Source organism: Diplotaxodon limnothrissa, linkage group LG22, assembly GCF_057381915.1.
Source record: "Diplotaxodon limnothrissa isolate DT_005_m linkage group LG22, D_limnothrissa_male_GT1.1, whole genome shotgun sequence".
Taxonomy (NCBI): Eukaryota; Metazoa; Chordata; class Actinopteri; order Cichliformes; family Cichlidae; genus Diplotaxodon; species Diplotaxodon limnothrissa.
Window position 1 is genome coordinate 16,951,587 of NC_140616.1, and position 25,118 is coordinate 16,976,704.

General features: G+C 43.3%; 1 protein-coding gene across 2 annotated transcripts in view; it reads left to right on the forward strand.

Annotated features, from left to right (window-relative positions):
• Positions 1–25,118, forward strand: part of jarid2b (jumonji and AT-rich interaction domain containing 2b) — a 105,139-nt gene that overhangs the window by 64,869 nt on the left and 15,152 nt on the right. For both annotated transcript variants that reach the window (XM_085346878.1, XM_085346879.1), the window contains exons 4-6: positions 4,948–5,171; positions 17,283–17,495; positions 20,367–20,611. In XM_085346878.1, coding sequence (XP_085203004.1) covers positions 4,948–5,171; positions 17,283–17,495; positions 20,367–20,611 — 682 coding nt within the window. The remainder of the gene's footprint in view (positions 1–4,947; positions 5,172–17,282; positions 17,496–20,366; positions 20,612–25,118) is intronic.

The following is a 25,118-nucleotide window of genomic DNA, read 5'->3' on the forward strand; positions in this document are numbered from 1 at the left end:
GTCTTTTTATGCAACAAATGGGTTGATATGAGGTTTAATGATTCTCCTGGTTTCAGCTCCATTAAAAACAAACAGGCACATTTGCTTAGTCATCTTTTCCCCCTCCCCTCTCCCGCTGCACTCTGCACCCTGCTGATGTGCTGAAGCTGACTTAAGGAGCCAGTTTAGACCGGAGGTTTGTGTTTGCGATAACGCTCTGCTGTGCTGCGGGTTATTGAGTTATTGACCGAGTCTGCAGAAGAAACTCAGTTGTTGCTGGCCTTCCTCCAGTGGCACGGGTCAAAGATGAGGGTCAGTTACTGAAGCTTGTAGACAGCGTGTTTCTCTGTGCCATTTCAGCAGGCGGGGAAGCTTGCCAGCACCCTCGTAAGTCTGACCACACAGAGAAGCCCGGCCATCTTAGAAACTCCCACGGAAATGGCTGTCACTGGGAGGATGTTGATAAGATGGAGACGGAAGACGAGAGCTTGAAGTTGCTCCGCGTTTGACTGACAGGGTCCATGTGCTTGTGATGATCTATGTCAACTGTCCGCAGCTGTACTGCTTAAACAGAGTGGAATTCTTCTAAGTGAAGCACACTGAACTAGCTGTGTCTCATCTTTCTCTCTCTTCCCTCATCATCACCCCCACCCACCCACTTCATTATATATGTTAGTGAGATAGTGCTTTATTCTATTCTTTCTTCTTCTGCCTTTTTTCCTTCCGTTTGCCAGGATCTCTGGCTGACAGGGTCGTCAGATTTTCTCACTCTACCTCTCTCAGTGATAATCAATGCTCTCGTGCCTCTTGTGGCTTGTGTAATATTAGACATTAGAGCAGCCCTTTGAAGGGTGGGGGGGTGCAGCAGGAAGGAATGAAGGGAGGAAAGGATGGATGATAGGTGGATTAGAAAGGGATGAATGAGGACATCCTGCTGTAATCTCTTTTCTTTTTCTGCCGCTATTGGAGCCCAGTTTCCTCTTTTTTTCTTTTCCCTACCCGCGTCTCTCCGGCTCGCCTCTCGCTCTCCGTCAGTCAGGGCAATCAGTTTAATTTTAACTTGCGTAAGCCTCACTCTCTTCCTATGGCACCATACCAGCCAGTATTCTATACCTCAACACGCTTGGGAACGTGATGTACCCTGATTTCTGCACATATATACACACACACACACACACACACACACACACACACACACACACAGACCACTGGGCAGACGGAGGGCTAAATCAGGGGTTCATATTACCACTCGGCTCTTAGTGCAGTGGGAGCAGGCATGAAGTAAAACAGTAAAGTCACTACAAATTGTTCCTCCTCTGCTGATTTCTAAACGTTACCATCCTCCCGTCTCTTGGATGCATTGCTTCGCCCGTGTCTGCTGTGCTCATGCACGTTTGATCGTCCATGACTGCTAGAAAGACATGATTCCAGTGGCAAAACTGGTTGGACAATTGGCTGAACTCGTTGCTGTAAATGTTTTTCATGCTCTTAAGTTCCTGGCACCTTCGTAATGATGATGACACTAATCCTGTTAGGCTGTTTTCGAGGGAGAGAGCTGCTTTTTTGTTTTGTTTTGTTAAATAATAACCTGCTAGCTGAAATGTAGTCCTTGCAATATAAGTGCTGTGGTTTAATTTATCTGCTTTTATGTTCTCTTCGTAACCCTGCATTATCACATCATCGGCAAAGCAGATCTGTTTTTATTACCTTTTTTAATTTTTTTTTTATTAGCCATATCTCTGCTGTTGGAATACCAATATTTTTTTTTTTTTTTTTTTTTTTTTTTTTTTTTAAAGAAAAGAAGAAATGAGGAAATTAGACCTGGCACTGCACAATTTAGCCCAATTAGTGAACTTCTACTTGTGCATGTTTCCACTAATATTTCGGTGGTAGCACGAAGTGTCTTTGATGTCAGTTTAAAGGTAACAGCGGATTGGCCGGCTGTGGTTGATGGTCTAGACGGGATGTAGTAAACACATCACTTTATTAGCTCATCTGTCTCCATCCGTATCCTTTTGCTTGTCATAATCCCAGGTGTGTCTCTCTCTCTCTCTCTCTCCCCCCCCCCCCCTCCCCCCTGTTAAATAGGATCCTATTTATGTAAGGCTGCAGCAATAAAACTTTGCAGGGTTCAGCTTACCTAAGAGGCTTTTATGGAGAGCTCAATCTTCCCTCTGCTTACTGTTTAGAAAGTGTTCATGGCTCGCTATCAATTATAGCGAATGCTGTAATCACATCAAGACGGACTGCTTGCGATATAAAACGAGAGATGGAAACAGTTTGTTGGCTTTGGCGAGTTTGAAATTTGGACTTTGGGTTAACGGTTTACAGCAAACAGGCTCTTCGTCTATATGTCGAAGTGCTCAAGTTTGATGTTTCTGGGTAATGTTACTATGATCGATTCACCTCTTTTCATACACACACACTCTCTCCTCTATATGTCACGTCATTTCCTGTTCTTGCTTTCACACAAATGTGGCTTCAGCTTAATTTTATTGTTAACGGTGCCAGTTTTGATTACATTTGTAAGTGTTGTGCTTGCCTCAGCTCTTTCTCTCCATTTTTCTCTGTGGTTTCTTCACTGGTTTTCAATAGTTGGAAGACCCGCAGAGTCTGCCTAGAGTGACTCGGGTGTGCAGAAGCTTCACTTTCATGTGTTTTGACCCAACTGTCAAACTCATTTCTACTGTCCAGAAAATATGACCCAAGGCATTGATCAGCTTGGAGCATTACGATTTTGAAGAATCAGTTTCCAGTTCTACTTTTTCTTCTAAAAGTCCTCTATGGTCTTGATAATATGTTGATTTTTCTTTCATTCATTCACTACATCTTGCTTCTGTGTGAGTGCAGGGCTATTCTTGCCCCATGTCTTCTCCTCGTCCCCCTCCTACTACCACTCATTCTAACCTGTTTGACTGGTTGGAAAAACTTGGCTTTCTGCATTTTGTGCACTTCATTTACTCCATGTCTGTTTTTTATTATTATTATTATTATTATTATTATCCCCTTCGTATTTATTTTATCTTTTGCAAGTAGATCACAGCCTTGTGTGAACTGACACCCGCCCTCATTTTGCGGTTTCTGCTTGTTGAATAGTCACGTTCCCTTTTTAACACCTCGGTGCCGGCGACAGCCCACGCTCTAGGCGTTGCTTTTTCGGGGTTACCTCTCCGTACATCTGTCCACGCCTTTCTACTGAACATCTTGGGGGAATTTCTTTAAATTTAGGAGAAACATGCACTTGGACTGAACAGTTTGGTTTTGTTTTTTTTGGGGGGGGGTTGATCAGACAACATGGGGACAGAATTCACTTGTTAGTTATGCGAAATTTCCCATAAATTTCCGATGGGGGTAAAATGGATATCTTATACCTAAAAGGTGGAGGCCCAGGAGGAGGCACAGTGGCGTATTTGATAGTCGTCGTCTTTGCGTAACAGTATTATTGGCACCTCCTGTATGAAAATGGCTTTTCATACCACATTTATTCGAGCACTGCAAGTCCTAAAACTTTACAGTTTAAATTAGGATCTCGTGTGTTAATAAATTTTCTTTATGAAAATCCAGACTGATGAGAGTTCAGTGTTCACTGCTTGTTGGTAAACAAACTGCAATTTTTCCTCAAACCTTGCCACCAAATGTAGGGCTTTGTGTGAGCAATCATCTCTCAATTTCTCACATATTGAGCTTAGGCCAGGAAATTGACACGTTTTGACTCGGCTCTGTTCTCTGATTGGAGTGTAATCGGAGCGCTGCACCTTTCAGTGGCTACGCCAAATGCATTGTGGGTGTTCTCCAGACATGATCCTATCTATCCTTACCTCAGTCAGGTCCGCAGCAAATTGACAAATAATACCAGGATATCGCATTGCTTCTATCACTACTCCACAACACTTACAGCATAGCTTCCCCCCGCCACACACACACTCACTCTCTCTCTCTCTCACTTCAGCGCTAATCGATTGAGGCCACTTGATGGTTCACACGGCCCCTGACACTCTGCGACTTTTATACTCCATGCGTGTATAAGCACGCGCCTACTTTTTAAGTGCGCGTGGAGAGGGAGGGTCTGCATCCATGTGCCTGCACGTGCGTGTATCAAGGAGAGGTGGTGTGTGACAAGCGAGTCCGTTGCTTTCTGAGACATCTACCTCTTTAATATTCTGCTCTTACCATCGCCTCCTCTGGCACACACTGTGAAATAAAGACAGAAAAGAGACAAGGAGAGAGAAAAATGAGAGCGACGTCTCAAAGGCTTTGTGCATCACAGAGGAAAGCGCGTACAATGTAGCAACAGAAGTGAGGGAAGGAGGAGTGAGGAGGAGACGAGGGTGGAAAAAAAATTATGAGACAGAAAAATGGGGAGATGAAGAAAGTTGTTGCCGGTTAGCATGTGATTGTTTTGGCACACTGTCCTTGTGTAGTTGGTTTTTATCAGCTGCCACTGACAGCAGAGGCTCTGCCTTATAGGCGCTTTTCTTTTCTTATTCAATAGCGCTTAACAGGAATGAAAAAGAGGAACTACAACTACATGTGTGAAAACATCGTCAGCTCATGTAAATGCACACATTTAAATACACCCACACTATCGGTGAGAATGGGCAAGTCGGCCACTGAATGTGCGCTTGTTGCATATCAAAGCGATCATGATGGATTCGCTCCCGTTCACTGAACAAATACACACACGCACAGAGTAATCAATTCTTCGCTAGAGGGTAATTGTTTCAACGAAACCTCCCTACAGTGAGACAATGGCCAGTGGGCCACAGTAGTAAAAATGATAGAGTGGGTTTGCAGGTATGCAAAAGAGTCACATTCTGTTTTATTTTTAGTCAGCTGCAGACGGAGCTGCATTGGGGTTAAATGTTGTACTTCTTCCAACACACTGGCTTATGTTACTTGTAAATTCTGTGTTTATGTGCAAAGGATCCAAGGGTCTAACTTGTTGTTTTTCTTTCCCCTCCCAACAAGGCCTCGGCTCCAGGCCCAGAGGAAGTTTGCCCAGTCGCAGCCCAACTCGCCCAGCACTACGCCCATCAAAGTTGCTGACTCGGGCGGCCTGAACGCCGGCCTTTCCACGGTGCCATCCACGTCCCTCTCATCCCTCTCCGCTTCATCCCCGTCCTCCTCCATCCAGGACCTCTCCAGGCGCAAGCCCAAGACGGAGGACTTTCTCACCTTCCTCTGCCTCAGAGGTAAGATGCAGCAGAGTGGAGCAGATGGAGACATAATTACATGCGTGCCTACAACCAGCGGCAGAGCGGGAAAGCATATTGTTTAACAAGAACGCTGCAGATATGATATTAAAGAGGTTTTTATTCAAGGGACCGGGGCTGAGGTCTAACGCTAGAAAGGGGATGTTGCATATTAATTATCCTAACACCAGGATATGCTTCCCTATTGTTTGGTTCTATGCACATAAAGATGCGTGCATAAGCAACTCCAGGGAGCTTAGAATAAGTTTTGTTAAGTCAGGTTTTGATCACCCTCCACCCACTCATAACACACACAGACAAAACCCTTCACACATGCTGCATCTAACTGCATACTTGCCCATGGCTAAGATTATCCTGCATTTCATCAGCTTACACATCTCCCCCTCCCACCGTTCAACAACTGTCTGTCTCTTTAACACCCTGCCTATCACCCTCTACTACAGCAGCTGTTTCGAACATGGAGTACTCACACAGCCTGCACTACAAACTCTGCACAGGTTCATTGACACTGTGTAGCACTTTTGATGTCAAATGAAGTGGAAAAGCCACAGCAGAGCAATTAGCAGTCAAATGAGTTACGCGTGTGTGCGCTGCTCCTCTTTGTCTCATACAGCAGCATTGTTTGTCTATTTGGGTTAAAAACTCAAAAGGATACCTGATAAACTGAGCGCAGTCACTCAAAGGAGCGCAGATATCCTCGACGCTCAAGGTTGCTAAACAACTCTTGTTCTTTTTTTCCCTCTTGAGTTAATGAAGGGCTCATGTTACTTATGATCTATGCTCCGCTGGCCGGGATACAGAGGGGGTTAGTCCTCTGCCAGGACACTGCAAAAAGTTTTTTTTTCTTGTTGCGCTAAAAGTATGAAGTGCTACTTATTTTATTACCTTAAAACATTTCCAAGGCCAAGGTTAAAAGACCCAGGACTATAAATTCTCTTTAAAAATCTGCAATCTTAGCTCGCAAAAACCTCTGTAGAATATGCAAGAGTTTCAGGATTCAAGGCCGATACGATCTTGAATCGGTGAGAGACAATCATGGCTCAGTATAGAGACGGCTTGACAGTTTCTAGGTTTATCTGATGCATGTGCACTCTTTAATTTGCTGTTCCTGTTTACACTGTAAGGTATATGTTGAAACAGCTACGTCTACTACATGTCTTGTCTGAATGTGTTGTGATGTAACGATAACCCCCTTGCTCTCAATCATCCCTTCTTAAGAAAAATGAGAGGAGAGGGAGTGACACGTTCATCCCAAGGTCCAAACATTACATAGGACCGTTTATCTCAAACAACCTTGGTTGTGACTTCTATCCTTCGTGGAATATCTCACCCACCCTTTTTTCTTTAAAATGTCCTCGCAACCGAAGTTAATTCCTGTGAAAGACAGAAACACCTTGCTCTATAGATTAATTTGCCGTTATCGTTATTAACCTCTGCCCCTCCCACAAAAGTCCGCTCCACACTCAGGAGGGGGGAAAATTTAGATTAAAGTCTGTCGGGCGTAATGGCTATATGTTCCTGTTCTGAGGAGAATACTCCTATTATGGGATGTCATTTTAACCTTACAGGGCTCATTCAGAAACGTGTAATTGGAAGTTGCTAAAATGGACTCGAGCCTTCCGTGTGATGAGCCTTGATTTACATATATAGGCCATGATGTTACATAGGCTAATGATACAATGTCCCATATACTTTGTGGCTGAAATTAGACTAATCACTTGGTGCTAAGCTAACGCCGTGCCTTACACACGAGCAGTTGCAGGCTAATGAAGCGTGGGTGACTTGTTCTGACTCAGTTTTGCTGTTGTCTCTCTTTATAATTAAGGGCTGAATTAGTGTTTTGCGAGCAGATTTCAAGCGAGTGTTTAGCTGCACTCTGCTGCACTTTAATGCTAATTTTAGAGCTAGGCTGCTAAGCTAACGATTGAACAGTTTTCCACAGCCCCCCCAGTGCTGCCGCTCCCTGTTCTACCACTGTATTTATAGACACCAGTTTGGCTCTCTGTGCGTGTGTGCTCCATCCATGCTGTGAGGATGACATTTTCCTTTGCAGGGCTTCTTCTGCTCAGTTTTCCCCTTGGCCTCTCATGTGACCCATATGCAGGGACCCTTACCAAGAGAGGGACATGGGAGAATGTCAGCAGAGCCCTTGAGGTTGTGTGTGTGTGTGTGTGTGTGTGTGTGTGTGTGTGTGTGTGTGCGCAAATCCACACCAACCACTGATGTGCCCTGTCCTGCTTATCTCCTGTGTGCCCTCATACCATTTTCTGCGTGTGTGGGTGGGGGGTTATGTCTACGCGCCAACTACCTGCACAAAGCATGCAGGGTATATAGGGAGACGCAGCCCATGAGGACATCTGTGTTAGCCTGGTTAATCTTTTCAAAGAGACTCCAGTCTTTGATATCTGAAAGCTCCAATCCCCTTTAAGATTCTGATACATGTCTCTGGTGATCTGACCACCACACACATTAGGCTCCTTCATGTCAGCTACCAAAAATGTCTCTGACAGAATCTCCAGCTGTGTAATCATAGCCCTGATTTCCCTTTCATTTTGATCAGATTTTTAGCTTTTTTTCTTTTTCTGTAAGCATTAAGTGACATTTCTGCCCAGAATATCTCATCAGTGGTGATTTCTGGGGTGTGACCCAGGTCAAACGTTCAAGGTGTAAGCATAAATTTGTATTCTCCCCCCCCCCCCCCCCCCCCCCCTTCTCCTCCTCCCCCTCCGTGTATCCACTGCAGTGTTGTTTGCTTATCTTATCTGGAAAACATTAAGCATCCACCCAATGGGTTCTATCCATCACTCATTCAGACAGCCACATAAAAGCAGTTAAAACATGAAAGATTTGAAGCGATAAAGTGAGCGACCCAAAAAAAAGAAAAAGAAATGTTGTGAAAGAAGCAGGACTCGTGTGTCAGTCTGTGTTGAGAAATTGCAGTTAACATGTTGTTGGTGCACCTTTTCATCCGATCCCAGCTTGTTTATTGACGCCATTTTGCTCTTGTGGGATTTGTTTTCCCTATGATAATGAATTGGCTGACTGCTGTGTGGTGGTGGTGGTGTTGTTGTTGTTGTTGTATCTGAGGAAAAGCTATTTTTAATTCCTCCATGGGGGAGCAGGGGGTGCTGGATTATTCTGATGCAACGTGGGAGTAACTGGACAGAAAAGTAACAAGAAACAAAAAAACAGCAACAGAGATTTCTATCTACTATATAGAAGGATGCACATCATGTATGCTCACCACCCACACTGTCTTGGGTCTATGTTCAATGTGTGTTTATCCCACTGTTCAGCTTTTTCTCCTGCACACAAACACACAGACACACACCGTAGCAAACAAGCCAGAGTGCGCAGTCCTTGCCTGTGTTCTCAAAATGGTGTTTATGTGTGGTCCAGGCCTGTACTTGGGCTGTTTATATCCATGGAGAAAGCCATTTGGGTGGTAGCCAGACAGTCTGCCTCTGGCCTTGTCTGCCTGTTGTAACAGTGTAGTACTGCTGCATACAGGGTGGGGGCAATACTGATGAGAGCAGAGTGAAGGTGTTCATTTCAAATTGAGATGCTCAGTATTTAAGTTACCCCCACAGTCAAAGTCAAAATGATTTGACATGGTTTCGATTGCTTTTGTTTTCTAAAAAATCAACTGAGTAATGTTTGACTTGGTATCAGTGTATTCACCGTAATTGTTGGCACACACTGCATCATTTATAACCCAAGTGTTCCCCAGTCTTTACAATACACACAAAAGAAAAATGCACCCGAAACTGCACAAACACAAAATCCTCAATAACTGCAGACACTTGAAAATCAATTTTTAATCTTAATCCTGATTTTTGGCCTCCCACAGTTAAATGAACGCGATCGACCGATATTGGAAATGCGTGCTCCGACAAAAGAACACAAAGCAAACGTAAATCACCGCCTGACAGCACGGCCGCATGTGCCAATCACAGCTGTTCCCTGCACCGCGCAGCTTGAAGTTTCCTGGGCTAGTCCGGACCAGTAACACTACATTAACAGGCAGATATGCAACCGATAACAGGCTGTCAAAACAAAAATCTAATGTCGCCAGTTGTTTGGAAATACTTGGGATTTAGGGCAAGAGATGTTAACTGTGAATAAATCACATGGAAAGAGTGCGGCTGAGTGAGTTGTGCGTGCGCCACAGAGCAACACAACTAACTTATTCAATTTCTCAAAACACACCACAAATGGCAGTAAAATGAATGCATGAAGGCCAAGAGAAACACACAGTGGTTGCTAGCGTGATTTGTCAAACGTCATCTTAGTCGTCCGTAGTCGTGCAGCGTATTCACGCCACTCACAAAGACACACTTATTCACCAACACAATCGCATTTGGTCAAAGAAAAGAGCCCATTAAACGAGGGGAGCGTCGAAGGCTCTGTGGCAATGGTCAACATGGTGGACAAAAGAGACGTTATCTCTGTGCACAGTTATTTTTCCAAAACTTGCGCTGTATGCAAAACATTACAGTGGAAAAAGGGAGCGATCTCACAGCTGTCAAGTACTCTGCTTCAGGTTTTAGTCACATCCATCGAGCAGGTACAAAGAAAGAATTATTTTGCTTCTGGGAGAGGCAGTTAGGCAAGGTAAACAAACACCTTATTTGTCAGCAGAGATGTTCTAATTAACAGGAGAATGTAGAAAAATGTGATGGCGTTCTGTTGATTTTAATTTGTGTTCAAGTTTTGAAATGTATGTTTTTCCTGTAACAGACACCCTGATTTAAGTAAAAAGGGGGTTTCTAATTTTATTGTGCAGCATTTGTACATTAGCAAGAATGTTACTGAAAGCAGCGTTATAATTGTGATTTCAATATAGATCAAAATAACAATGACTATCATTTTGGCCATAATGGTGCTTTTGCTGCCATGCTCACCTTTTTAATGTCCTTCTCTTGCCTTTATCTTGCCTTTGAAACCTATTTAACCTTTTGCCCAGTAATCTTTAAATTTTAACCTATAACCAAGCTTATAGAAGCCCTGGAGGCCAGTTTTCTTAATGTTGAGTGTATGACATGCACCCTGCTGATGGGCTATAAATGATATAACAGCTGTTTGAGTAGTTTCACCTTTATGTGATTCATTTGGGGAAGCTGTCATTTACTTTATTTGCTTCAGTGAGGAACAAACACACAGTAATGCACACACAGAGTACACACAGTACCGAAGATGAGCTTAACGATTAGGGAGTAAATTAATAACTGTGTGCACACACTATTGCAAATGAGTCTCTTATGCAAGACTCCTGTTTTTTGTAATTTCCTGTGCCTGTGTGCGCGTGTGAACGCTACAACAGCGCTTAGCTCTTTGCCCTGTGGGCTTTCTCCTCTGCCTGCCAGCCCCAGTGTGGTGCCTCTCCTCAGGTTCAGTGAGGCCAATCCATCCACTCTGCTTACATAACCTCCCAGCTCTGACCTAGTGAACCAAAGACCTCAGAATCCCCATTTGTGATTACACATGTGAACCAAAACCAACCGAGGAGTTGTTCACATCTGTTTTTTAAAAAAACAACAAAAAACAGCTAGTTCTAATAAAGGCACTTTATTGGATTTAAAGGATCTTTATCTTTGTGGCTAGATTGTTAGAATTAATAATGTCTGTGTGTGTGTTGGTTTTTTTGTATTTTATTGCCAGAAATTGTTTGCCAAACTAGAAACACATTTTCACTGCTTTCACTCGTCCGACTGCTTTCAAAGAAAAAGATTCAAGTCTGACAGCTACTCGTGTGTTTCTTAAGTGCATTGCTGCTGTGACAGCTGTGTTTCCTTCAGGGATAATGCACTTTTCTCTCCTCCAAATGTATGATTGCTGTTTTGATTTAAGGCCTGGAACGATATGTGTGTGCATACATTTGTGATTTTCTTTTCAGTAATGACTCTGTGGAGGAGTTCCTCATGCAACACTCACGGAGTCTGCTTTTCTCTTCTAAAAGCAGAGCCGCTGTTTGTGGAGTTAATGGTTTAGCTGACATAAAGGAATGTCAATTGGAAATGTAATCCCTAATCCCTTTTCCCCTCTAAGAGAACGATGAAGAGTTTTGGCACAGCTCAGCTGTTGTAACTTCTCCTCACCGGAGGACCCGTGTTTACCTCCTCTTCCTACCTTCCCTTCAAAACAGCGTTCATACTTCCTGAACACACATCGAGCACTTACAACTAAGTCAGCACAACCACATGTCCCCATGGCAGCTAAACCCTCCTGATTGACTATTTAAATTGTCCTCATTGTTTCAATTCCAGTTGAGGGGACAAAAGAAGGGTAGCCAGAGAATGGAGGGTTTATAATTATGCCCCCCACCCAAGAGCCCCGTTAAAAATGACAATCCTAATAGACTCTTTCAGACCTAATTATGATTTGTCTGGAATGAGGTGGATGAAAAACTGGTGTAATTGTGGGATTGGGCACATGCCCTGTTGGAGATCTTGGGGAAAGAATGAGCTGTGTTTTCTCCACCTTGTGTGCATGGGTGAGTGTGTCTGTACAGTTTTAAGGCACTGATAGATGAGGGCTGTAAATGTCTGGTATCTGCTCCAGAAGTATTGTTGCCACTGCTGTGGTCATGCCAGTGGTCAGTATTGGATCACTAAATATGTTTGGCAGGCTCAGTCTGTGTAATTGTCCCTCCCTCTGCTGCTCTCCAAAATCCCAGACAGTGTTATTGTGGGGATCTTGAATATACTGGGCCCTCATTCACGCAGGCCTAGAGATCTGTCATTGACCATCTCTCAACCACCAGTCGGTGGGCAAGAAATGTGCATTCCCCAACCGGTTGCAAGCGGTTGCTGGTGGGTTGCTGGTGGGTTGCTGGCAGGCGATTGCGTGAATCGGTGAAATGTGTTGGTTGCAGTGGTGAAGCGCAACTTTAAATTTGAAGACAAATGTTCTGTTTCCAGTTTGTTTCACTAAAGCTTGCATGCATCTTCCATGGAAACTATAGGCAACTACTGCAGATCTGCTTGTGACAAAAACAACTGTTAAGAGATTTGGTGCAAAATCATCATTTCAACAGATTTCATCGAGCGATGGCTAACAGCCCCTAGCAACCACACCCACCAACTAGGACTAGAATACGGATTTTTCTCTAGTGACCAGAGGCTGCCAAAATTACTGACGGGTCTCTAGGCCCATGTGCTGTTGTGACATCCCCTTGCTTGTCTGAACCTTGCCTTCAGTCACTATTTTATCATTTGTGGCATTTCTCTTCTTTCCCAGCACATCACCACAGCAAATTACAAAACAAATTTTTAGCCTTTGTTTCATTAAAAATATAAAGACTAAATGATTTGTGTTGAACTCTTAGGCTCTTTCACAATTAAACACGCACAGGAAAACAAGCAGCTCGCAACTGTTCAGTTGTACCAATCTGACATTATTTTATTTTTGTTTTGTTTTTTAATATACAAGCTAAATAGCTAGTCCTAACAATTATCTTACCGTAATCCCATTAAATCGGTTCACATAAAGATAAAAGTGTTTGTACATGTTCACCGGTTCATCTCCATTTGCCTGGAATCCAAAAACAAGCGCCCACCCCCATCTTTGCCCTTAGGTGCCCCTGTGGTCTGTTGCCGTTGGCCTGCTGACCCCTGCTTAGGGCAGTAAATTACAGCCATTTAGCTAATGAAGCAAGTCATTAGAAGCTGATTGGGCCGGTGTGCGTACCGCCTTAGTGTTTGTTTGGTCTACGAGACGAGCGTTTGCTCTGTCGCCAAGATAAACGAGGTGTGCATGCTCTGTGTTTGTTGGCGTGTGTGTTTATGGGGGGGCACTAGGGACAATTGTTGGTGCTTTTTGGATCTTGTTGGTTTGTGCATGCGGAGGTCAGATCCACGGTTACAAGCCAGAAAACGTGTAGCAGGAAAAAGTGCCACTGTAATTTTCCCATAATTGTCTGCATTCTGCTTCACATGCTCAAAACCACAACATAAACACTCACTGAACGTGTGTTGTCTTAGCTTCTTATGTTAGTTCTTTTGGAGTGTGTGAGCTGATGTTGAAATGCAGCATTACTTTATGGCTGAATGCAAAGACTGTATTAAACTATGTAGAACAGTTACTTCTGTCAGACCTCTGTACGAAGTTAAACAGAGCAGATGAAACAGCAATTTTCAGGGAATCTGCTGCCACTACACACTTTTTTCCCTCCCTCCCTCCCCCCCTCTCTCTCTCCCCCCTCTCTCCCTCTCTCTCCCTCTCTACGATCCAAAGCAAGTACGATCCAAAGCACAACAAGATTTATTATTACCAGGCTTTAGTTTGTGTTTGGAAAGCTTTGATATGTGTGTGCTATTTAAACCGAGTTTTCAAAATAAATGTAACGTGACATGTGCTAACCACATGTCCTCTCGCCAGCCAATAATAGTCACTGCACTTTAAAACGAAAATTAATCTATGTTTAAAGATGTAGTACACGCTTCAGAAAAGGAAGTCGGAAAATTAGGATAATGATTTCAGCGAGTCTGCTTCTTTTTGTTCTCCAAAGCGAAAAGGAAGCCATCAAATCCGTGCCAGTGTAAGTTGTTGGTTTACAGCAATCTTCCTAAGGATTCTTTTTCTAAAGCATGCCGTTTACTCTGAGGTGATGGTTACATAAAGTTGAGTTCTTCAGGATGTAACAGTTATTAGAAAAGCCTAGCCTTAGTCAGGATATCATTTAAAGGGTGACTGTAATCTCACCTACACACACAAATGTTGAATGTATCCAGGCAGCTGTGAAGTAAATGCACTTTGTGGAACACTTTTCACAGATCAGATGAGAAGTATTTTATTAATCTCAAAAGCTGGGAAGTTCTTATGTTAGAGCAGCCAAAGCATGAAGAAGTACCTACAATAATATAAAAAGGTAAAAATACAATGTCAAAGGACAAAATAGCACAGAAATGTAACAAAAATTGCACCAGAAACTGAGTTCGATTGAGCAGAAACAGAAACAGAAAAAAAATTGATACAGTGCTGTCCAAAACTCGGACGGCTTAACAAAGAACCAATTATCATTCAGCTCTTTGTTACTAGCAGCCTGTCGCAAAAACACACCATTTGCTCCAATTTTCTGTACTTGAATCTACAAAAAAACCTCAGTTTGACGAGCATCAAATAGTGCTTTTGCACCTGCAAGGTGACTCCTTAAGAGCTCTTAAGGCTGAAAACCTGGCAAGTGGAGAACAAAAGAAAAACTGTCTACAGCAGATGAACAGTTTCTGAAAGTAACGTCCTTAAGAAATTGGGTGAACTTGAGAAATCGGATGCATCTCTCAGGTCCTGTGTCAGGTCTTTGCTGGGTATTCCCCCCCACACACACAGAAAAGTGTCATCAGATTTTGATCCACCATGCAATACCATCTGCAAAGCGTTTGATTGGTAACGGCTTCATTTATCAGCGTGACATTGATAGAAACACTATCAGTCATGGATTGGCCTCCCCAGAGCCTGAACCTCACTGTTATTGAAGCAGTGTTGGATCAGAATAGACTAAAAGGCAGCCAACATCCAAAGAAGAGCTTTGAATGTCCTTGATCCTGGAGAACTATTCCTGAAGACTTCAGGAAATTACAAGAAAGCTTAAATTATTATACATTATTGCACCTTTTTCACCCTTTTCCTCTCAAAATACAGAGAAATGAAGGGTGGTTCAAGTCTTTTGCACAGTACTCTACATATCACCAACACATGATTGCATTACTGTCACTCACTAAAACATTTTATCCGGCCTTTTAACACTTTATGAATTCCAAGTGTAATTTTCCTGCTAAATTATAGCCTGTCCAGAAAGTATAACACCTAATTCATCCACTGAATGTATTACATTCATAAGATGTAAAATGGTCTTACATATATTCAATATATTCTCGAAAAACAAGTGAGCTAATTAAATAATGTGCTTGGATAAATTTAGATCCACTATGTAAATTTAAGTAGGCCCACAGTTTAAGGCAGGCTATTTGAATTCAGCCTATTTTTCAGAGGATTAAGATTATTTTAATTGGTGTATAATCACACATTACTGTTCATTAATTGCCCGTTACACATTGAAACCCCTGAAAAGGGTAATAGACCCACAGTGGTCGCTCATGCTATGTAATCGATTTAGTCATAAACGACCAACAACTTTGTACAAATCCACGGTTTCCTGATCGCAGCCAGATTTAATTAAAGCTGTGAGAATGTGGCATGATCACACATTTCCGTTAAGCACAAATCGACAATCGTAACCATGTAGTTTTAGAATTACATTATTATTACATTATTAAACTAATTGTACAAGTTAAAAAGTTAAAAATGTTAAGTGTGCCCAAGGTCACTCATGCATGTTGCATACACAAGCGTTTTGCACACGGGAGCGGTCGGTTTCCTTCACTTAGTTCTCAGGGGTTTATTACAATAAACAATGGGCTGTTCATTGTCTGCTCTGGGATCCAGAGTTGTACTTGATCTGTAGTATTGGTGAGTACCGATTTTTACAGTCCATGCAGTGAGAGTCCTCGGGAGAAAATCATTTGTTTCTTGCAAAAACCCAACCTCCCAGCGAAAGCCGATAAGATGCTTTGGCATTCAGTTTCTTTAGCTCGATTTCTCACCTCTGCCACCATGTCCTCGTGTTGTTGTTCTTAAACTCAATCCCATCTTCAGAACGAAAATGTAAGTGCACCAAGTGATGTGGTGATATGCTGGGACGACAGACGAACTGAGTACAGACTCACCCAAACATGCCTGCCGAGAGTACCTGCAGCGATAGGTGGAAAACTCATAATCTATTACTCATTTTTAGATTTTTGTATTTGTATTTGTGGTTTTTTGTTTTCTTTTTCTGGAATCAGTTCGAGGCATTGAGCGATTTCCTACTGCGCCTCTGTATTCGTAGACATCACTGCCGTTGCGCTCTGCATGCTTCCCTTCCCGTTCTTTATTCCTGCATGTGCTGTTTTTGCACGCTGATTTACGAGTACAACATTATGAGATTTAACAACATAGCTTTGGGCTTTATGACCTTTTTGTGAGAGCGATTGTATGTCTGCGTCGAGCTAACGGAGGTAATGTTATAGGCAACCCACTGCCAAACACCGTACCGAGTTAGATTTCTCAGATGTCAATGAAAGTGATTGAGTGTGACAGGAAAAGTAAAAAGAAAAAGAGAAAGTTGGTTTTCTTCTCCAGTAGAGTTGGAGATTGACAGTAATCCTGTTTGGAAGAGTGAACGCGACAGATTTGGGATTAGTTCAGCAGCTAGAGAGAGAGCGAGGGAGCAGCGCTTTGTGGAAGAGTTACTTTAGAAACCAGAGTTAGATATGTACATTATATATTTCTCAATAAAACTGTCACCATCAAGAGCCTCTGTGGAAAGACGGCTTGTTGCGTACTTGCAGCGCTTCCAGCTATCTATAAAATAGTTGCTAGTCATCTCTCTCCCTCTCCCTTAGCACCGCGTGACAGTGCATTGCATTGCTACTGCATTGCTACTGATATTGCTAGAACCACAGCGGCTGTTGTCAAACTCTTTGGCCCAGTGAGAAGTTTACAAGACAATGGTCAGCTAACCCACTGACAATGACAGTTCTATAAATGAAGCTGATGGTACAATATCTAATGAACTATTGGGAACGTACTGGGGGGAGCGGGGTATATATGATATACGCATATATCCTGTCGTTCTGTCATCATTCTGACATTGTGCTATACATTTCCTTAATTGTGTTTGTGCATTTCTCCACTTGACTGTCGGCAACAATGGCACTGCTGTGTGCAGAGCAGTTTACAAAGCATCAATAAGCCACCAACTGGGATAATAACAGATGAAAAGCCCCATTATTCTTAAACCCCTGAGCAACTTCTATTTTTGCTATAATATTTCACCACTTACGTGCTGATGTTGATTCCCTTTATGACGTCTGAGATTAAAATGCACTTGGGGTTCCCTAATGCGTATTGTGGTGAAGTAGGACAGCAGACTGGCAATAGACTAAACTTCCAGTTGAGAGGTGTTCTTTTTTTTTTTTTTTTTAAATTATTTTTAAGTTGTAATTATTTCCTTGCTCCTCCCCCTACTAACCACCTCCCCTCTGCACTCAGGTTCTTCTGCCTTGCCCAGCAATATGGCCTACTTCGGAAGCTCCCAGGAGGAGGAGGACCTGGAGGAAGACGACGAAGAGGAGGAGGAGCAGGTGAGGAATGGAGGTGGCGTACACTCTGCGGGAAGCAGCAGCCAAGCCTCGGCTTCTTCCTCCTGCCACTCGACACCCCGCAAGGGCAAGCTTCCCGCCAGGCAGCCGCTTAATGGGCACGGTAAGGACGGCGTCAGAGTTCGGAACGAAGCACGTCGTGTATTTTTTTTTTTTTTTTTTCTATTACCAAAAGCGCATCTCCCGTCTTCACACGCTGAACGAAGGGGGAATGTTTTCTGTCGGTGTAACGTGCCTCGGAGACCCCGGTGAGAAGAGTTAATGGAGGAGAGAACGCAGAAAAATAAAAGTGGTGCTACGAGATGTAACTGAGGGAAGAGGAGGAAAAGATGGGGCACTCCAGGGATGGGTTTAATATGTACGGAGAAATGGAAACCATGGAAAAGCATCGAGTTAATGTAGGAGCACAGAATGAGTCGCGCGACAAAGAGCCTGATTTTTACAGTTCATGTCAGAGTATGTTTGTGTGCGTCCCTCTGCCCATGTGCCCATGTGCGCATGTGAGCGATTTCCTAAGCACTGCTGTTTTGAACTGCAGAGGAGGAGGGGGAGGCACAGTCACATGGGGATAGTGGAGCGGCGCATCAACTCTTTCCACCCCAATTAACACTTAGCTTACTAAGCCCTAACAAGGTGTTTATGCACACACTGCAACAGCTGGCCAGGGCCCTTGATACACATACGCAGCACAGTTACAGCATGCCCCTTGGGGCAAATAGACATTTGGATGAATACACATACAGAGTTGTGCAAAACGCTGCAGAAATGTTACATAGAAATCTGCAAATTAACAAGTGGCTTTCTTATATGTTTTTTCCAATAGGAGTTAAATTTGGGTTTTAGCAAACTGAAACGAAGCATGACACAATTTCAGCAGTCTGGTTATAAATAGACTTGCAGCACAGCAGAGCAGATTTAAAAGAATCCAGAATATTTCTACTGTCCCTGTTACTTTATTTATTTGGTTTGTAACGTATGTTCTGACCCCCATTCTTTTTCACATCAATCTCGTCCTTTTATTTATTTTATTTTTCCCCTTACAAACCATTAGTCTCATATAGTTTTCAGATATAAAATCCCCCCATAAAGGGCTTTGTATCTAGTTTCACATTTCCTCCATCCCTGACTTTCACTCCCTTCTAAGTCTGTAAAATTACCGCCAGAAAGGATTTGAAAGGTGAACACTTTGCTCAGCCCCCCCCCTCCCAACCCGGTCATCCTCTCAAGTGGAATGTGAAAGAGGAGAGAGACTACGGGAGACACTGGTAGGATTAAAAGAAAGCGGGAGGGAGAGGTTCGTTGATTTGCTAAACGTTAAACTCTCGCTGCCTTTATGTCACTCGCTCCCGAGCAGTGCCGGCCCCTGGCGTTCTCCTATCTACGCGTACTTCCCCCTCATCCTTTTAAAAACCATCTGTAGCTGCAGTTTTAAACATAAAATATAGTGTGTATGCTACGCATGTGTATAAGTAGCACGCACGGTGGGGTAGTGTAACCTGTTTGAACCAACCCAGGCTTGTTCTGTGCAGGAGGACAGCTTATTCTTATCTCATATACAAACACTGTTTGCAAAGCACCTCGGCGCCTTCACTGTGATATGCTAAATAAATAGATAAGGGGTAAATCGGTAGATATACTTTGCAAGGGGACGCTCTAGATGAGGGGGGAGAGGGGGGTTAAAGACACTGCAACGGGCATTTAGTGTACACAAGTAGGTGTGAGCACGCAGTCAACGACGACCTGGTCGCTGCTTTGGTTAAGAGTGTTTAAGCTCGTGGAGGAAAAAAACACACGCTCACACCTCGGTACATTTTGTGGTATTAAGATTTGTGTCAAACGTGACACTTTAATATGCAGCTTGGGCCAATCTCCAGCAGGAGGACAGTTATATGGGCTCAATGGGAGGCGGGGGTGAGGGAAATGGGAAAATAGAAATGGCGACGCAGAGAGAGGTTTTATTCTGGGAGGTAGAGACAGGAAAGGCCTGAGATTGTAGGCCATTCATCAGGGCGCCATCCCTTCATTTCTGTCTCCTCTCTCTCTGGGCCATGTGCCATGTTGACATAGCTAAATTAAACAGCTTTTATTGGGCTCCGTTTCTTGCTTAGCTCACTTCTCAAAATGTCAGAATTTCTCCCATTTTTCATCGAACCACACGTGCAATGCAGCAAGCATGCACACGCTTGCACACATCAACACGCACTGCTGCTAAAATAAACAAAAAAACATGACATCCACCTACCAACTAACAATGACGCACCTTTCAGAATAAACGCATACTGTGCTGTGTGCGTGTTCGCGCTGCAGCTGATTTTAAGACTGTAAAACTTTAAAATTGAGCCTCATAAAAGCTGAAGAGAGAGCCATTCAATGTATGTTAATTGCCGCTCTCCTGTTGGGCTCGCTTAGCATCATCTCGGGGGTGGTTTATGTAGTCGAAGTCTATTTTGAACAGATTCATTGACACGTAGCACAAAGGCGTTTTCATGCCCACCTTAAATCATGCATATTTCACTGATTGGGGCGTATATGTTTGCCAAAAGCCTGTCACCTCAAATGTTTGTGTAGAGTTTTCTATGTGGTCGTTGTGGTTTAGTCCCAAATGGGTAAAACCCATTCTGCTTTTTGGCACAGGCAGATGCTAGGCTGAAAAGCATACTATATGTCCTATACATATATATATATATATATATATATGAAGTATGTACTTTTGGAACTTTCCAGTCTCTGCAGTAGCTTAATTATTTAATTTGTTTGTTTGCTTTTGGCTTCCGCAGACTAGAAACTTCTACTCCAGAATCTGGAAAGCACAGAACTGTTTCTTCTCTCCTCTCTCACTCTGATTTTCTTTGAGGCATACGAAAACATAGATGTTGGCAGGCAGCAATTTTTATTTTTTTAAATTTTTTTATTATTAAGAATTGCAAAAGCAAAACACCTGATCCTCGTGTTTCATCTTTGCCCCTTCTTCCAGTTTTTCACAGCCACAGTAAAGCGGGGACCAGGGAGAGTCCGAGGCCCAAGGGCGGCGCTCACGGCAGGGATGCGCCTGCCCCGCCACTGCCACCCCCTCCACCTCCACCTCCGCCCCTCCTGAGAGAACGCAGCGAGCGGGCAGAGGCGCGGGAGCACGCAAGGGAGCTGCAGGCCATGGCCAACAGTAGAGGTTCAGCCAACGGGCTGCCACTGAGGAGAACTTCAGAGGACCTGCGCAAGCAGGTAGTGTGTGGCCAGAAGTGCCCAGCGCTGGTCTCTCAGTATCGTGTCAGAGCTGTGATAGGCTGAAAGGAGATGGAAAAGAGTGAAAACAGTTCCAGAGATTCCCATTTTTATTTACCCATCTTCCATCTTTTTTAAATCTTCCTCTCTGTGGTTTCTCCTAACTGCTCCTGTGTCGTGCTTGCCTACCTTCTGATGTATTGTGGTGTATTTGCAGTGCTTTCTTTACATTACCTCCTTCCTACTTTGCTCTTTTCTTACAGATCTTATTATTTTTAACACTTTTAATTCCTCCTCTGCTCCTCTCTTCTTCTCTCTTTGCCTCCCTTCTCCTCCATCCATTGTGTCTGGGAGAGTAATGATTGTGTTTTGGCCTGCTGCGACTGCAGCTATATTTAGTAGTGCTGGCTAGGGGCTGTGAAATCCTGCCTGCCTCTCCATGGCACTTAGCAGGTTTCAAGGAACCCCACAAAGTGAAAGAGGGAAGAACAGGAAAAGGGGAGGCTGGAGATGTCTTCAGCTTGATAAGTGTCATTCCTCTGGCCACGCTGGCTAATTAAAGGCAGGTGACTGCTGAGGCTCCGCATTCGATCGGCTTTCCTTTTTCGCTCCTGCTTCGTCTTTAACCCGCCATATTTGAAATGCCAGCCTTTATTTCGCGGTGGTGTTTTCTCGTTGTTCCACCGCACTGCTGCTGGTGTAAACACAGACATGTGCTTCAGGTTTTTAAAGTGGCTGGAATTGTCCAGCAAACCCAACAAGGAATTTCAATGAGAGTGACTGCCTGCCAAGACAAACTTCAGCCTCACTTACCCACCGGCCTTTGTTCTGCTGTTCTTCCTCTACTCTCTCCCTCGCTCCGTTTCGCACACTGCTGGCACCCAGTGTTATTCTTTTGCTTCTATCGCACGGTGTGTTTTGGTTTTCCTCATGTTCTCTCATTCAGCAATCCTCACTGTCTTCTTTTTTCTTTCTTTCTTTTTTTTTTTTTTACCAATTTTCATGCTTCACTCTCTCTCTTCTCCTGTGTCAGACAGACTGATTTTGCCCTTGACAACATGGCTCCAATCATTTGGAAGGATTAGTTTTGTTTTTTCTTTTTCGCTCTCCCTCCAATTATCATGAACAAGTTGTGTGTTAACCATGTGTGTTCAAAAGACACACAAATTTAGACACATTACCAACGGTGACAGTTCAGGCTAAGCCATAGAAAAGGTCAAGTGATTTTTGTAGCAGTAAAACAAACTCTGTGGTTGTGTGTATTTAATCTAAAAAAAAAAAGGGGGTAAAACATGATCATAATTCAATTCATGGTCATTCTCACTAATTTAATAGCAGCTTGTATATACAGTTTAAAAAAAACAACATGATTTGATCCATTTTAATAAAAAAAAAAAAAAAAAAGCAGCAGGACTGACTCCATTGTTTGGAAGAAGACTTATTTAGTTTCTCCGCAGTCTTCAATTAACCTCTCTGAAGGCACCAACTACTGCAAGCCACACTGTGCAGCATAGATAATAAACTTGGGTAGGGCATCGAGTTTGATGAATGCAATTTGCAATTCTGAATACTGAATATGGTCATTCCTCCACTATTTATTCAAATGCCCGTGTTGCATTAATCAGGGCATCCTTTCAAGCAAGCTCCTATGAGCCGGTTAGTAAACTGTGTACGTTGTTGGTGCTGGGCTATTGTGACCTTTCTTCAACTGCTTAAAAATCAGCCTGACCTGCCTGGATTGCGTTGCTTTGCAAGTGACAGGAAATTGAAGACTTAAATCAGATTCATGCCTCACTTTTAAGGTGTTCTGGTGGTTGCATCATAAATCACTCCAGCAAAGGAGACCGTTTAGAGTTCAGAATAGGATTTAACCCACCAGTTGTCATTGCATCACAGGAACATTTGATGGATAAGTTTGTACGCTGCGTATCAGACATTCAGCACTGTCTTTATTTTGAGCAGCCATAAACATCAGAAAACACACAAGATGACCAAATCTCTGTATGATCAAAATGCACACACACACATTTTTATGGACTTACTAGAACACACCAATTTACAAAAAAGTAAGTAAATAATTCTGTGCCTGTCAAACACAATAATCTTGCATGTAGGGCCGGATTTTCTGCCTTCCCCTGCGTCTCTTTCTTTTCCTTTCTTTTGTGAGTCAGCAAAGCTTTGAAAGGGTTAAACTTTCTGCTGTCTTATTCTATCCTCTGGCTGGCCTCCTCTCGCTGTCTATCTCCCACCCCACCCCCGCCTTCTCAGGGCCTGCTCCTGCAGATATTGTGTTAAAAATCTTCCTGGCAGGCCTCAGCTGGGCTATAGCAACACATGATGTCATCTAGACCCACCTCCTTTCCCCCTCCCTCTCCTTCCCGCTCACGTGCAAATGAACAGTCTCCGGCTGCCTGCCTCCTGCCTCTGTGTGCTCTATTTTTTTTCCTTTTGGCTCTTTATTGTCTCTCTTATTCTGTTCGTCGTTCTTTTCATTTCTCGCTGCCAGTCGCTATTAGAAGTGAACCTTTCTTTCTTTCATATTCTACCTCATCATCACTCTTGCCTTCCTCCTTTTCCACCACACCAAATAAAAAGTGAGGGAGACCTGCTGAGAGCCCCCCCCCCACCCTTTTTAAGCGAGGCGGTCCTCTGAGCCCTCTTGTGGCAGGAAGGTGTCATGACAGTTTTGTTGTCTCTCACATTGTCAGCAAAAGTTGCTGATTAGATATGACAAATACTTCCCATATTTATCCTGCAGCTTTATGACAGACAGCTGTTTAGACATCGTTGTTGCCCTAAATAACCTGTTGCCTGAAACTTTTCTTATCTGTGGATATATTCTTTTTAGTAGTCAAGTTTTGGAGTCGTAGGAGTTTTTTTTTTTTTTTTTTTTTTTTTTGTCACTGTTTATCTCATGAAAACAGCGTTTTAGCCGGCAGACTTACTTTATCTGCTCCTATTTCTACTCAATCTGCATTTACTCCTCCCTCTGCCTTGTCCCCCTGTTTTATTTTTGGCGTTCTTTTCCCTCCATTGTGAGAAGAAGCGTTTGTGTATGTAGGGAGACGGGGGGAGTGATTGACGGAGGCAGGGTTAGGTTTCAGTTCCCCCTTATCTTTTAATGGCCTGGTCTTTGTGTCGGCCCCCCACCACCTGAGGCAAACACAATACAATCCACACACACACGTGACACGAGAGCCCTTCAAAGGCGAACCTGTCAATGGACCGGCTGTCACCTCCCTCCTGTGGCGCCCTGGCTGTGATTGATAACTCCATCCTCTCCCATCCTCCCTCCCGCCTTGTTCATGTGGTCCACCTCCAGCTAGTCCAAACAGACAGACGCAGCAGAATGACAGCAATAAAATACAGACGCATTTTGTTTTTCATGTTTTCTAATGAAAAGCAGGGCTCTCATGTGTTGTGTACAAATCTGCCTAGCCGTGCTTTGAATGCATGACTTTGAAACATGAGAAAAAAGACATACAATAAAATCATGTTGGCTTGTATTTGAAGGAGCTTTCACTGGTATAACTACAGAGCCGTGTTTCCCACTTTACCATTTCATACAAGCAAACAGGGATCTTTAACTCTTAAGATCTTAAGATTTCTTATCATTCTCATGTGTAGGCTAACCAAAAAGAAGGTAAAAGTAGAGCCCTGACAGATATTAGCTTTTTGCCAATAGATATTGGTATTGGTACTAAAATAAAGTGTTTATACTTTGGCCTAGAGTGCAAGGGATGTTTTACTCCACAGACACCTCTAGCAGCTTTTAAGGTGGGATGAGAGGGGATAATGTTCTGAAATATGTATAGAGATGAAATACCTTTGGGGGGAGGGGAAAAAGAGACAGGCAGGAAATAAAGCTATGAAGAGAAATGTGAGTGAAAGCTGGACAAATAATGGGCACATCAGAAAGAGCCACGCTCTAATGGGAAAATAGACAAAAAAACAACACAGTTTAACGTGTGCTGAGGCAGCTGTAGAGCTCTTTGAACTGAGGGAGAGGGTGGCCATGTTTCTTCCCACAGCTGCATCCCAGTATGCTAGCGGTGGAACTAGACACCACTGTACCAAACCTCAGATCTACAGCTGGTGGTTTAAAGACTTAAACACACATGGGCTCAATATACACTCACTTGCTTCTCCATACTTCTCCATCATGTCCATTAAAACACCTTTTTACCCCAAAAAATGAAGTCTGGCATTTTTAAAAAAGCGATAGCCAAATAAAAGGCTATTTTTATACGTCCTGATGGGATTTTATTCCATCCCAGTGACCCCACCTTCTACCTCATACTGTCCAGCCATCTGCTAGCAGAAATCAAGGAGCCATCCCTGCTTTCCATTTCATGTCTGCCATCTCTCTCTCTCTCTCTCTCTCTCTCGCTCTCGCTCTAAACTGTTGTTTATCTCAGGATGTAGTGGCTTTGGTTTTGGTTTGCACATATCCTTTGCTGAATCTCAGTCGTTGTGCTGAGAGCAGTCTACAAAAGTGCAGCAGATT